Below are 12,296 nucleotides of genomic sequence, written 5' to 3' on the forward strand. Positions count from 1 at the left end.
GACCTTATATGGGTAATGGTGTGATGAGAATCCTTTTGCTTTGGGAGGTGAAGATAAGAACTCCGGGCCCTGATCACGGCACCGCTCCCTGCAGTGGGGGGTCCGGGGAAGTAGCTATGACTGTTGGCAGCTCAGTGACGCCCACCAGGTTTGTCAGGCTCAGCCACGTCAGCCCCATTCTCTGTAGTGCTAGGATCCTAGAATTAGATGGCATCCATTCCCAGAGGCCAGCCTCCATCCGGAGCCAGACTCTTCTCCATGGCCCCCCAGTGCATCTGGCCTCTGCTTGCCAGGCTCCAGTGACAACTCAGTGCATTTCCAGGCAGCCCACTTCCTCTTGACTGGTAGAAATTTCTTCCTGATGTGGATTCCAAATCCTGCCACCTTGAAAACACCACCCATTTGCTATGGTTTTCTCTCTTGGACTATCCAGAACATACATCACCCCTTTTTGCATGTCAACCCTCTAGATATCTAGAACCTGCCACCACATTTCCCCCCAAGTCCTCCCTTCCCTAGGCTGGACAGTCCCAGGCTCTTCAGCAACTCTTCACTGGGCATCACTCCCCTTGGCATCCTGATCACCTCCCCTGAATTTTCACCAGTCCCCCAAAATGGCAGCCTGAGGCCTACTGTGGTGCTGGGTTCAACCAGCAGAGCAGAGTAGCACTGTAACCTTAGGGGAATCTTCTGTTATTTCTTTGCTCCCACTGAGCCCAGTGTCTACTGAAATCTGTCTTTAAAACTGTGTCCATCATCGTCTCTCGCCCTTGTGCCCAGCAAGGCCTGAGGAGCCCAGTGCCTGGGTTGGTCCTTGTGGGCATGGTTGGTTCTGAGCTTGGGACCAGCCCTCACCTCATGTGGCACTCTGCACCTGCAAGCCTGGCTACAAAATTTCCCAACAGCTTTGGATCCTAAGGTCAGCAGGAGTGTGGCATGGGCAGGACAGCCCATCCTGCCTGGCACCAACTGCACATCTGTAGAAGTGTCCGTGAGAGCTGGGCTGGTGAGCCATGTGGAGAGTGGGATGACATACTTAGACCACGCCTTCCACTCGCTCTGGATAAAGTGTGGTGCCTAAGAAGAGGGGTGCTTATGCATTCCTGGGCTGGGCCCCTGCCAGGACCATGGTTTGCCCCACTTCCTGACGGGTGAGGTCAGAAGGAACCCGCAGCCCCATTAATCAAGTTAAGCAGACCGGGTGGTGCGCATGGCCGAGCTGGCTCTGCCAGATGTCTCCCGCTTCTCTCAGAAGAGTAGTGCTTCATTGCACCTCCTGCTCTGGCACCAAGGATCAGGGCCTCTGGCAGTCCCTAATCCTCTTGGTGGCAGGCGGAGCATGTCTAGCCAAGTCTCTGGCTTTGTCTTTATATTGTGAGTTCGTAGAAAATAAATGCAAGCCCTGATTTCCAAGAAGGTGAAGGTGATAATCAGTCTTCTAACCCCACTGTGTGCCCACCCTACCCCCTTACCTTCCATAGGCTGCTGGGCCGGTGAGCAGACAGATGTGTCAAGGTCCAGGGCCTGGGATCAGAGGTTGGGCACTGCCTGAGGAGGGAGCCCCACGTACACTCTGAGGCCTGGCTAGCAGCCCATCGGCCTGGAGTGTTGGGGATGGGAGGCGGGAGTGGTCAGCAGAGAACAGCATCCCAGTGCTGCCATGTCTTCTCCCCTCCCCAGCATCCCTACCTTCTCACTCCTAACCTAAGCAGCACAGATTTTGTGCAATGACAAGGAAAGGGAACGTTCGGTGCCAGGCTTTTAATTACAGTTGCGTCAGGCTGCTGGCCTCCATGCCAAATGGCCACATGGAGAGTTTTATCACACCACAAAGCCAACAGGGTTCAGTCTATGGTGCGTGCAGTTGGCACCCGGTGAGGGTGGGGCTGTGTTCCCCCTGGGGATGGGCCGAGCCTAGATTAGCTCACACAGACCTCAGAGTAGCTGGCAAGTGCAGCCCGAGCTTTAAGGAGCCACTGGGCCAGATGGAAATGCCTGCTGGGACCCTTACAGCAGACTCAGGGGAAGGCCTGTAATTGGGTAGGAGAGGGTCTTTGGGAGGAAGGCCAAGCTCTGGAAGGATGATGGGGATGGATAGTACTGTGAGGTATGGCCAAGTAAGACGACTACAGTGATAATCTTGTCCACAATATTCTACGGTTTACAAAGAGCTTTCCATTTTCTTGAGCACACTTAATCCTCACATCACTCCTGCTTAGGGGACACAGCTCAGAGAAGGGAAGTGACTTGCCCAGAGTCAAACAGGCAGTAAACCAGGACTGGAGCCCCAGCCTCGACTACATCCAGCAGTCTTTCCACAGGAGTAGAGATGGGTCCCCCAGGAGCCAGAGGAACAGCCCAGCTGGGAACAGTTTGTACTGCCTGGAGCCACCAGGGCAGTCCTCACTTAGGGCAGCACTGTGGTGACGCTGGTGAGCACCACATGCTCCGAGACCTTGGAGACGGAACATCGGCTCTGCAAGGACAGGGACTTGTGGCTAGCAGAGGAGCGGGGGCTGGGGGCCTTCAGAGAGCTGCAGGGACCCAGGCCAGGCAGGCAGCAGGAGAAGGCGGCCTTAAACTGCTCCCGGAATTTGCCTTGGTTGGGAGACAGAAGACAGCCATAAGGAGCTGGATGCAGCACGGAGGGCTGTCCCTTGGGCCCAGGGACACCCACGCAGCTCCACCCAAGCTGCCCGGGAGAACGAGGACAGAGGCCCCAGAGCAGGCTCCCAAGGAGAAACTCAATTTTCATCTGATTCTTTGCCTCAAAACGTGGTGTCTGGCTCTAGGGCCTCAGGTTGCCTCTGCCCTCCTTGCCGTGTACTTGGAGGGGCCCAGGGCTCACCATCTGTGGCTAGGCTTTCCCCGTCTCTGCCCCAGGGTGATGAAAATGACAGCAGCAGCAGCCTTCGCATAAGGCACTATGCCAGGTGCCTGAGCTTGTCTCCCAGCTCATCCCCACCCCTTGAGTGGCTGGAGTCCTTCATCCTCACTTCACAGATGAGACACACAGAGGTGCAGTGGCTTGCCCAGGCCAGAAGTTGGACCCGGTTCTAATTCCAAAGCCCTTTGCTTAAAGGGGAGGACAGTGGGGAAGGAGAGATGACCACAGCTGCCTGGTTCAGCCGAGGGACACCAGGGAGACAGAGATTTTGTCTGGAACTGAAACCTCCTCCATGTTTCATCATCCCGCCAGCCTCTCTGGAGAGCCAAGCATACAGTAGGTGCTCAGTAAATGTAGACCCAACAGAGGAGCGCACATCAGGAAGTCTGTCTGACGTTTCCTCCCCCAAAGCGCTCATCTCTTCTGTCCTCTCCTCTGAGCTGGAAACCATCTGGCTAGCCTTTGTTGAGTAATTTCTAGTCTCAGTGAGGGTTATAGTATTGACCCCTGGCCCCTTCTTTAACCTTTCAACCTTTGCTCAAAGATTGTGTCCAGGCTTGAACAGTCCTCTGGACCAGCTCTTAGGCCTAGTCCTAAAGTCAGAGGTCTGGTGAGTCACACTTCTGCTGAGCCGAGCGGAGGGTGGGCATTACCACCCTGAGGCTGGGAGGTGGAGGGAGGGGATGGGAGCCGTGGCACAGCTGGGAGAGGAGGCCTGTGGTGGGGTGGGGGACCGGGGATGCCTGGACTTCCAGAGGAGAGAGTGTCAGGGCTGCTGCTGGAGGCAGGTGGAGTCAGGGATAGCCCCCAAAATTCTGGCCAGTCTGCCAGTGCATGTCTAGCTGGGCATGCACCATGCACCCCTTCCTGGTCCTGGCTGCCTGAGCTGGTGACCTCCCTTACCCCTGATGCCTCAATTATGCAGTCATCCCCTCAGGCAGGGGCTCCTGGCCCTGGCACCCTCTGAAGCCTGTGTTGACCAGACGGGCTGATTGGAGGTCCTGCTGTGCATGCACCAGGCAGGGGTGGGGATGAGCTGGCTGACTCCCTGCCCTTCCTACCCGCTTACTGGTCTGCATAATCTGCAACACTAGCTCCTAGGTGCCGGTCCACTTTCTTTGGCCACTGTTGGGAATGTGGCCTGTCTCCCACTCAGACCAGACCTCTTGGGTGGGGCCGAGTCTTCAGCCTGAGTGGGAGTTCCCAGAGGAAGGTCATGATCCCCCATGGGGGAGCAGGTATATCCTTCCCCCCATCCTTTATTTAGCCTGGTTTGCGGATGGGAAGACCACTATCCCAGGGACTGTGGCCACCCTCCGTCACTCTGCCTGCCCAGCCCACTCACCACTGAGGAAGTTGTAGATGATGGGGTTGGCGGCGCTGTTGGCATACACCAGCCAGTGGGAGAAGGTAAAGCAAGCGTAGACGGCTTCTCGGTCGCTGGCTTGGCGGAACATCCCAAAGACCCTAGGACGAGGAGGCAGGACAGTGAGAAGTGCTGTCCATGTGTGTGTGTTTCTGTGGTGTTGCTCATAGAACTCAAGCTGCAGGGCTACAAAGTACAAGAGTTCCTACCGCCCACTTCCGTCCACCAGGAGGCCCTTTCCTAGGCCTCTGGGTCTGGGGTCTTGACCACAGTTGGGTTCTTGAGCACAGACAGTATGACTCAGTGGGCCCAGGGGTATCTAGCAGCAAGTACATCTGCTCAGTCACTGCTGTCGGATCCCCTGGGGCTCCCCATCCACTTTCTCATCCATCCTCATAGCAACATGATGAGTCACAGACATCATCCATTTTTCAAATAGGGAAACAGAGGCTCAGAGAAGTAAAGTGACATGCCCAAGATCACACAGCCAGAAAGTAGCCAAGCACAAACTCACACTGACATCGTCTCATGTCAACTAGCCCACGTTCTTTCCTGGCACCTGGTAGCCTCTCACTTGCTAGGCCCTGTGTTCCCTCTGCTTAGAGGGCTGTTCCTCCAGACACTTGCAGGGCTTGGTCCCTCCCTTCCTTCACGTCTTAAATGTCACTTCCTCAGAGAGGCCTTTTTTAAAAAAAACATTATATCGAAAAAAAGATTTGTAAAAAACAATCCAATCTCTGTCACTGTCACTTTCTAACCTCTTTCCCCATTTTATTTTTCTTCAGAGCAATTATCACTGCCTGACATCACGATACGTGTATTTATTTCTCTCTCCTGCTAGGTGTAAGCTCCATGAAGGCAGGGACTTGACTTGTGCTCCTGTGCACTGTGTCCCCAGCCCCTGCCATCTGATGATTGAGTGAATGCATTTTCACAACAGCCCAAGGAGGCCAGGACTGTCATTATTTACATTTTACACATGAGGAGATTGAGGCTCAGAGAAGAGAAAGGACCTGTCCCAAGGTTACACAGTGGATGAGCGATAGAGCCTGGTCTTTTTCCAAAGCAGAGAGACCTCCTCCTTCTGACCCCACCCACGAGCTCTCTGCATGCCCTCACCTCTTGAGGACATTGAGGACACTGATGGGCAGGTAGCAGAGGGCGAAGACCAGCAGCACCACCATCAGCATCTTGGCCGTCTTCCTCCGAGCTCGCATCTGCTTCACCTCGGCCAGGAAGGCGCGGGCCCGAGGCTGGGGCTTCGCACTCAGGCCCTGCCCCTGGTCCTCCGACTGGTCTGAGAGCTGCTTCCACTTTCTCACGAGGGCCGAGGTGGTGCCGGGGATCTGTCCAGCACACACAGAGACAGCAGCGGTGGGTGGAGTTTCCTGGGGGGATGGTTCTTTGCTGGGCCCTGCTCTGGGCTGGACGCTGGGGCAGAAGGTAGGTGAAGGGAACAAACCCTTGCAGTAGGAAGGAACCTAGTATTCACGATAAAGACCAAGACTCTGGACTGAGACTGAACAATGTTCTTTTACTTTCCCTTAGCTCACTCTCAGACCACCTCCAGTGGGCCTTCTGGGAAGCTGTTATTGGCCCTTAGTTATAGAGGAGGCAACTGCAACAGAGAGAGGCAGGGGACCCTTGACAAGGCCCCAGGCCACAGGGGGCCCTGAGCATCCTTCCTGCTCTCCGTCCATCCTCCTTTAATCACCACCTCCATGCTTGGGGGTGGGGGCAGGGGGCCAGTTCTGTCTCACCCTGGCCCGTGGCTGTCTGTGGGGAGGCCTCAGCAAGGGGTGAGCAGGTGGGCAGCAGAATGGCTTGGACCTCAGAGCACAGGGCACAGCCCAGATTGGTGCCCATAAGCCTACAATGGTTCCAGGCTCCTGGAACAGCCACAGATAGCCTGGAAGCCCCTCCCAGCACTGGACACCTGAATCACCCCACAACAGAGGGGCACGGGGCTAGAATTCAGGAGATGGGGTCTAGGGCCAGCTCAGCCATTCATGAACTATGTGACTTTGGTCAACTCACTTTCCTTTTCTGAGACTTAGTTTCCTGTCTGTCAGATGAGGATAACGACTCCTGCCATCTTGACTGGGGGTCTATGAGGAGCAGATGGCAAGTGTTAGTGGACTACAAGGCTGGTCATGTTCTGGCCTGCATCCTCTCGCTGCCCGGGCACTGACCCAGGACTCACTCCCGCTAGTGCCAAGGGCCCCTAAACCCCTCTCCCCCTGCAAATAAAAACAACACCAAAACCCACAAAACCTGCTGTGGGTCAGTGCGTAATGGAGGAAAGAAGGCAGACCCTGGAACCCAAAAGGCTCTGCCAGTCGTCAGCTTTGGCAAGTTGGCTGTCCTTACTCAGCATTTGTAAAGTGAGTAGTCTTGCTTCTTTGGTTAGACAGCTGTGAAGACGTTGCGTGCAAAGTGCCTAATTTGGCAAGCACATGGAGCTGCTATTTCTATTATTGCTGTGGCACTGAACTGAGCAGCGGAATCCCCCACAGCTGGGTTTCAGTCCCTGATCTTCCACTCGCTGGCTGAGGGCTTCAGGGGAAGTTGCTTTGCCTCTCTGGGTCTCAGTTTTCTCATATACTAAGTTGGGGGTAATTTATGGTAGTTAAGAGGATGCCAGACTAGCTGGGAGTGCATGGTACCCGAAACAGCAGTGACCCATATCAGAATGGCCTCAAGCACCATTAGGTTCCAGGCTCAGTGCTAGCACTTTCTGCCTCAGGTCTGACGTGTCCCTGAGCCTTGCCTCTCTCTGGTTGCAGCCAGGATGGCATGTTCTGAAGGCAGAAGACTGTCTACTCCCTTCGACCCCTATCCCCTCCCAGCCCAGACAGTGACACCAGAGTGGGCCTCACCTGGCGGCCCCAGAGCTTGCGGAAGATCTGGAAATAGGCCATGGCCATGAGGCCCAGCGGGGCCAGGTAGGTGACAATGAAGAAGCAACTGTGGTAGATCTTGGGATAGAGGTCGTCTGCAGGGGCCAAGAGATGAAAGGGTTGGGCCCAATCTGGGAGCCTGCAGCCTGCTCTGCTTAGCAATGCCACCCTGCCCCAACTAGGGCCAAAGCAAGGCCTAGGGGCAGCTGGGCCTGTACAGGCCCCATGGCCTAGAGACCCGGGAGTTGCCCAACTTGGGGGTGTCCATCCTGGGGGGACTCCAGCAGATGTCTACGCTAGAGGAGGTGCCCACCCAGAGGTTTCCCCAGAAGACACCTGCTCTATGGTGTCCATCAAGGGGTTACTTACCCTGGAGGTGCACCTGGTAGATGCCCACTCTAGGGTGTTCTTTTGGGAGATACCCACCCTGGGGGTGCCCACCCCAGAAGTACCCTGACAGATGCCTGCCCTGGGGTCTGTGCCCCAGAGGGGCCCCTTCAGCGATGCCAGCCCAAGCCTCCCGCCGTTACCTGCCCAGTGTTCATCACAGACAGAGAAGAGGCGGGTACGGTTGGCTAGCTCGGGCAGCACACTGCTATATTCCATGACAGCAGCCTGGGGCACCATGACAGCCAGTGACACAGCCCAGATGCCCAGGATGGAGCCACGGGCGCGCCGGGCGGTGCTCTTGAACAACAGCGGGTGGCAGATGGCATACCAGCGGTCCAGGGCGATGAAGCTGAGAGTCAGCACTGCCACTGACACAGACACGGCCTGCCCCACAGGGACATAAGGTCAGTCCTCTTGGGGGCCACCCAGAGATGTGGGATGAGTGATGAGGCTCACAGCCCAGAAACAGCAGGGAGCCAGGTGCAGTGCAAATCCTGACTCCACCGGCTACTGGCTGTGTAGATTTGGGCAAATCACACCCCCTCTCTGAGCCTCATCTGCAGAATGGGAATATACCATCCACCTGACAGGATGCTTGTGAGAAGAAGTGAAATCACCGATGGCAAAGGTCCAGCTCGAGACCTGGCACATCTATGAATACTAACTTACATTTATGGAACCTACTATGTGCCAGACACTGTTCTCATTATCCTCACAATGACCCCATGAAGTGGGTACTCTTACCCTCATGTTACAGACGAGGAAACTGAGGCACAGAAAGGTTAAATAACTTGCCTAAGGTGAATTTCCTCACCTGCCTGTCTTTATTCTGAGGGGCCAGAGTTAATCAGTTGAGTGGAAATCCTCAAAACTGAGAGATCCAAGAGGCATTTCTCTCTGCCCTGGGTGCCAGCCCTTCCCCAGACTGTTAGCAAAAAGAGTCCTCATTCTGGGAGGCAGAGAGGAGTGTAGGCCAGAGGCATAGGTGGGCATTGCCTCCAGGAGTGCCCCCCTGCCCTCTGGGGTACAGGGAAAGGGTCGAGGGATGCAAGTGAGGGTCCCTTCTAGCCAGCTCTCCTGCCACCCTGCTAACCTGTCTGCACATCCTGATTCCACCACGGGGAGTGGCGGGGGGGAGGGATGGCCCCGGCCAGGGGTGGAAGGGGAGGGGAGGAGACTCTGCAGCAGGACCCCTCAAATCCGGCCCCCCTGGGGTCAGGAAGCAGGCCCAGTGTGTATTGTGTTTGTCACTGCAAGCTTGTGCCTCTCTCCTCCGCTGTGTGTACATGTACCTGGAGGTGACTGTGCACGTGCCCACACGTGCCTGTGTGCATGTCTGTGGTCCAGGAGGGGATCTCTGTGTGAGTATGTTGGGCTGTGTCTGTGTCCTCGAGTGTCAGGCCTAGTGGCCTGCCCTTGCCGACAGTAAAGGATGACACTGCAGAGGTACTGAGCCACCAGGTCCTGTCTGAAAGGCAAGTCTGAGGGTCACTGAGACCTATGCAAGGCCATGGTTTTTACACTTGATGTGCCAGCGGGATGACGAGGGCCGCCTGGGCAGAGCTCACCTGTAGGTAGGGGATGACCTTGCAGAGGGCATGGCCAAAGAGCCAGGACTCAGTGATGTCCACCAGCAGGCTGGCTGGCAGGCAGATGGCCGTCACCAGCACGTCGGCCAGGGACAGGTTAACGATGAAGTAGTTGGTGACCGTCCTCATGTGGTGGTTCCGCCACACTGCCAGGCAGACTGCGGGGAGGGGCGACGATGAGGAGAAGCCAGGGCAGAGCCACGCCCACCGGCGAGCCCCCTCCCCCACACCGCCAGCGCAGGCCTGAGGTAGGGGCTGGGGGGAGGGGGAGAGAGGTGACGCCCGGGACCTCTGCCAGTCCCCAGGGGAAGCCCCCCCCCCCGCACCACCGGGACCCAGACACCTACCCAGCGTGTTGCCCACCAGGGCCACGAGGAACACCGCCACATAGGCTGCAATGAGGACCCACTCGTACTGCTTCGGGTACAGATAATCGCGCCACAGGTAGCGGAGAAACTCGTCTTCGTAGTCGGGAGGGAGTGGGGACGGTTCCGCGCTACCACTGGGGACCCCCGTCTGGGCCCCTGGGGTGGCTGAGGGCTCCATGAGCTCAGGAGAGTCTGCGGACGAGGGGCATCCTGGGCTCCGCGGAGAGAGGGGAGCCCGGACCGGCCTCAGCCCGCTTCCCTCAGGGGACCCAGAGTCTTGCACCCAGGTCTTTGGGGTCCCAGCCCCAAACCTCCTGAAGCAAGGGAGGGAGGAAGGAAGACAGGTAACATCAGGGAGTGCACCAGGTATTTGCATATAAGCTCCCTCTTAATTCTCACAGTGGTGTGGGTTATCAGTGGACAAAGACAGACCTGGCTTGCATCCCAAGTCCACACAAGCTACTCCTGGGTAACTTACCGCGCCCCTTTCAGCCTCGGTTTCCTCATCTGTCCAATGGAGTCAGAACTGTACCTAGGGCCGCGGTGAGGAATAATGAGCTCTAAAGCACACCAAGTGCTTTGCCCAGAAACTAGCGCGGGACACTGGCTTCCTGGCCGTTGCCCGTTACCCTTATCAGGGAACTCTGCCTTCCGACGGGGAGATGGTAGCTCAGAGAGGTTGAGCCCCTTCCTCAAGGCCACAAAGCTGCCATAACAGGTCTGTCTGAATCCACCGAACACCACAGATTGGGAGGGGAAGCCATCCCGATTGCGTATGTTCTCTCCCGAGTCAGTTCACAGGCCTGAAGTTTTGATTGAAAAAATGGTCGAGGGCCGTGTTGGAGACCCAGACCCCGCCCACCAGGTCGGCCAGACCCTCGCCGGTGAGACACACACACACGTGCGCGGTGAGGAGATGGGTGCAGGGAGGAACTGAAGACCTCCCTGGGAGCCAGGCGAGAGCCCCAGGCCCAGCAGCCAGGCCCCTCAGGCCCGGCTGGTCCCCCCGTGAGTCCCCGGGGCCGCGGTGCGCCCCGGCGGCCGCCAGGGGTCGCTGGGCCGGCGCGCAGGCCTCTCTCTCCATTCATAAATCCGGCCTCACTCCCCGCCCCTCCTCGCTAGCTCCGACCCTCCCGCCCCCAGCTGGGCAGGGGCGACCCGGGACGTGTGTAGGCGGGTTGCCGGTGCCCTGGGGGAGGGGGAGGGGACTCCATATCCCCACCGAGCGCCGGCGGACCCACTCCCTAAGCAGGACCCCCCTGCACCTCGGGGGCTGCGGGGGACTGCAGGGGCTTGGGGGAGTGAGGGCGCTAGGGGTTCTGTAGGGAGGAAGGCAGAGCCTGCTGGGGACCCAGCCTCCCAGCACCCAGATTATCCCCCGAGACTCTTGTCTCCCGCTGTGGGTCCTTTGGAACCCCCGCCCAGGCCTGGGGGTCCCCCACTCCCCGCACCTGTTGGCTCCGGGACCCCGGCGTCCTCGGCTGCTGGTACCCGGACCTGGCGCCGGGGACTTCTCCCCCTGCCCCGAAGGCCGGGCTCCTGGGCTCTGGGGCTCGGGGAGGGGGCCGGGGCAGCCCCCTCCCAAGGCTGCGCTGCCTCGGCGCGTTCGGCTGGGCGCGAGCCCCGGCTCCACCGCGGGCTGTGGCTCGGCGCGGGCTCCGCCGGGCTGCGCGCCGTGGGGAGGGGCGGCCGGAGCGGGAGGGGCCGGGCGGGGAGGGGAGCCCCCAGCCGGTCTCGGCTTCATGTCTCCCAGCCCCGAGACCAGGAGGGCGGAGGGAGAGGATCGTTCCTCCTGGCCCCCAGCTTCACGCTTCCATCCCACCTCCATTCATGCGTCCATCCGTTCATTCACATCGTTCGCCTTCATTCAACATTTATGCCTCTGGCCGCTCCGCATTCAGAGCGCACCTACTGTGTGCCGGTGGGCCCTGGGCAGCTTCGGAGAGCCTCAGTGCAGAGGTGGATCCCAGCTCCACCTCTCCTCGCTGCCTCGATAGCTGATGAGGATGATGGCACAGGTGGGTCATAGGGGTGAGAGATGCCCGCGCCGCCTCCAGCCAAGCGCCAGCTGCTGCTGGAGCAGCTAGTGCCCAGCAATGCCACAAGGCCCTGCTGGCCCATCTCCCAGCCGGCAAGTCTATCTGCTCCCAAATCCTTTTTGGTCATACCTACTTTCTCTCTCCCAAGACAGGGACGATAGGTGAAGGCAAGGAGGGAGCCAGAGGGCCTGATTAATTCAACAAACATTTGCTAAGCTGTGTGCCAGACAGTGAGCTATAATAATATAGCTGCCACTTGTATAGTCCCCGCCACGCATGATCTCATTTAATCTTCACATTAACTCCGTGAGGTGGTTGTTACCATTTCCATTTTACAGATAAGCATACTCGGCTCGCGTGGTTCAGTGACTTGCCCAAGGTCACACAGCAAAGGCAGAGCTGGGAGTGAAGCCTGTGCTCCTGTCCAGGTCGACCTGCCTCCCTTGTCAGACAGAGGGGCCTTGCCCTCCAGACGGGAGCAGGCTGGCTGGAGGCAGGTGGGCTAACAGCCAGGCAAATCCTCTGTGGTGTGAGGAGAGCCGTGAGGGGGCCCAGGGAGCTTTGGGGCCCAGAAGGACAGATCAGTTCAGCCAGGGCATCAGGACAGGCTTCCCAGAGCAGGAACCTGGAGACCTGAAGAATGTGGGGTAGGATGCAAGGGAGAGGAAGCAGCAGGTGCACAGGTGAAAAGGTTGGGCCCCTCAGGAAGCACAGGTAGGGAAGGGTGACCTCCTGGGCATCAGGCAGTGGCCTTAGC

The 12,296-nt window shown here is 58.0% G+C and overlaps 1 protein-coding gene across 4 annotated transcripts; it reads right to left on the minus strand.

Moving 5' to 3' along the window:
• Positions 1-328: 328 nt before the first annotated feature.
• On the minus strand, positions 329-11,926 carry HCRTR1 (hypocretin receptor 1). 4 transcript variants are annotated; one of them, XM_046661950.1, is made up of 10 exons: positions 10,952-11,926; positions 9,979-10,032; positions 9,480-9,814; positions 9,112-9,290; positions 7,684-7,927; positions 7,133-7,248; positions 5,373-5,599; positions 4,233-4,354; positions 1,473-1,524; positions 329-384 (listed from the first exon to the last, which is right to left on the minus strand). In XM_046661950.1, exons 1-9 carry the CDS (start codon positions 11,326-11,328, stop codon positions 1,511-1,513), a joined length of 1,668 nt encoding a protein of 555 aa, XP_046517906.1. In that variant the 5' UTR covers positions 11,329-11,926; the 3' UTR covers positions 329-384; positions 1,473-1,510. The 4 variants fall into 4 exon arrangements, with proteins under 4 accessions (XP_046517906.1, XP_046517905.1, XP_046517908.1 ...); XM_046661949.1 differs by lacking the exon at positions 329-384 and having other exon boundaries at positions 1,500-2,598; XM_046661952.1 differs by lacking the exons at positions 329-384; positions 7,133-7,248 and having other exon boundaries at positions 1,523-1,600.
• Between the last annotated feature and the right edge of the window lie 370 nt (positions 11,927-12,296).

This window comes from Equus quagga, chromosome 5 (genome assembly GCF_021613505.1).
Source record: "Equus quagga isolate Etosha38 chromosome 5, UCLA_HA_Equagga_1.0, whole genome shotgun sequence".
Taxonomy (NCBI): Eukaryota; Metazoa; Chordata; class Mammalia; order Perissodactyla; family Equidae; genus Equus; species Equus quagga.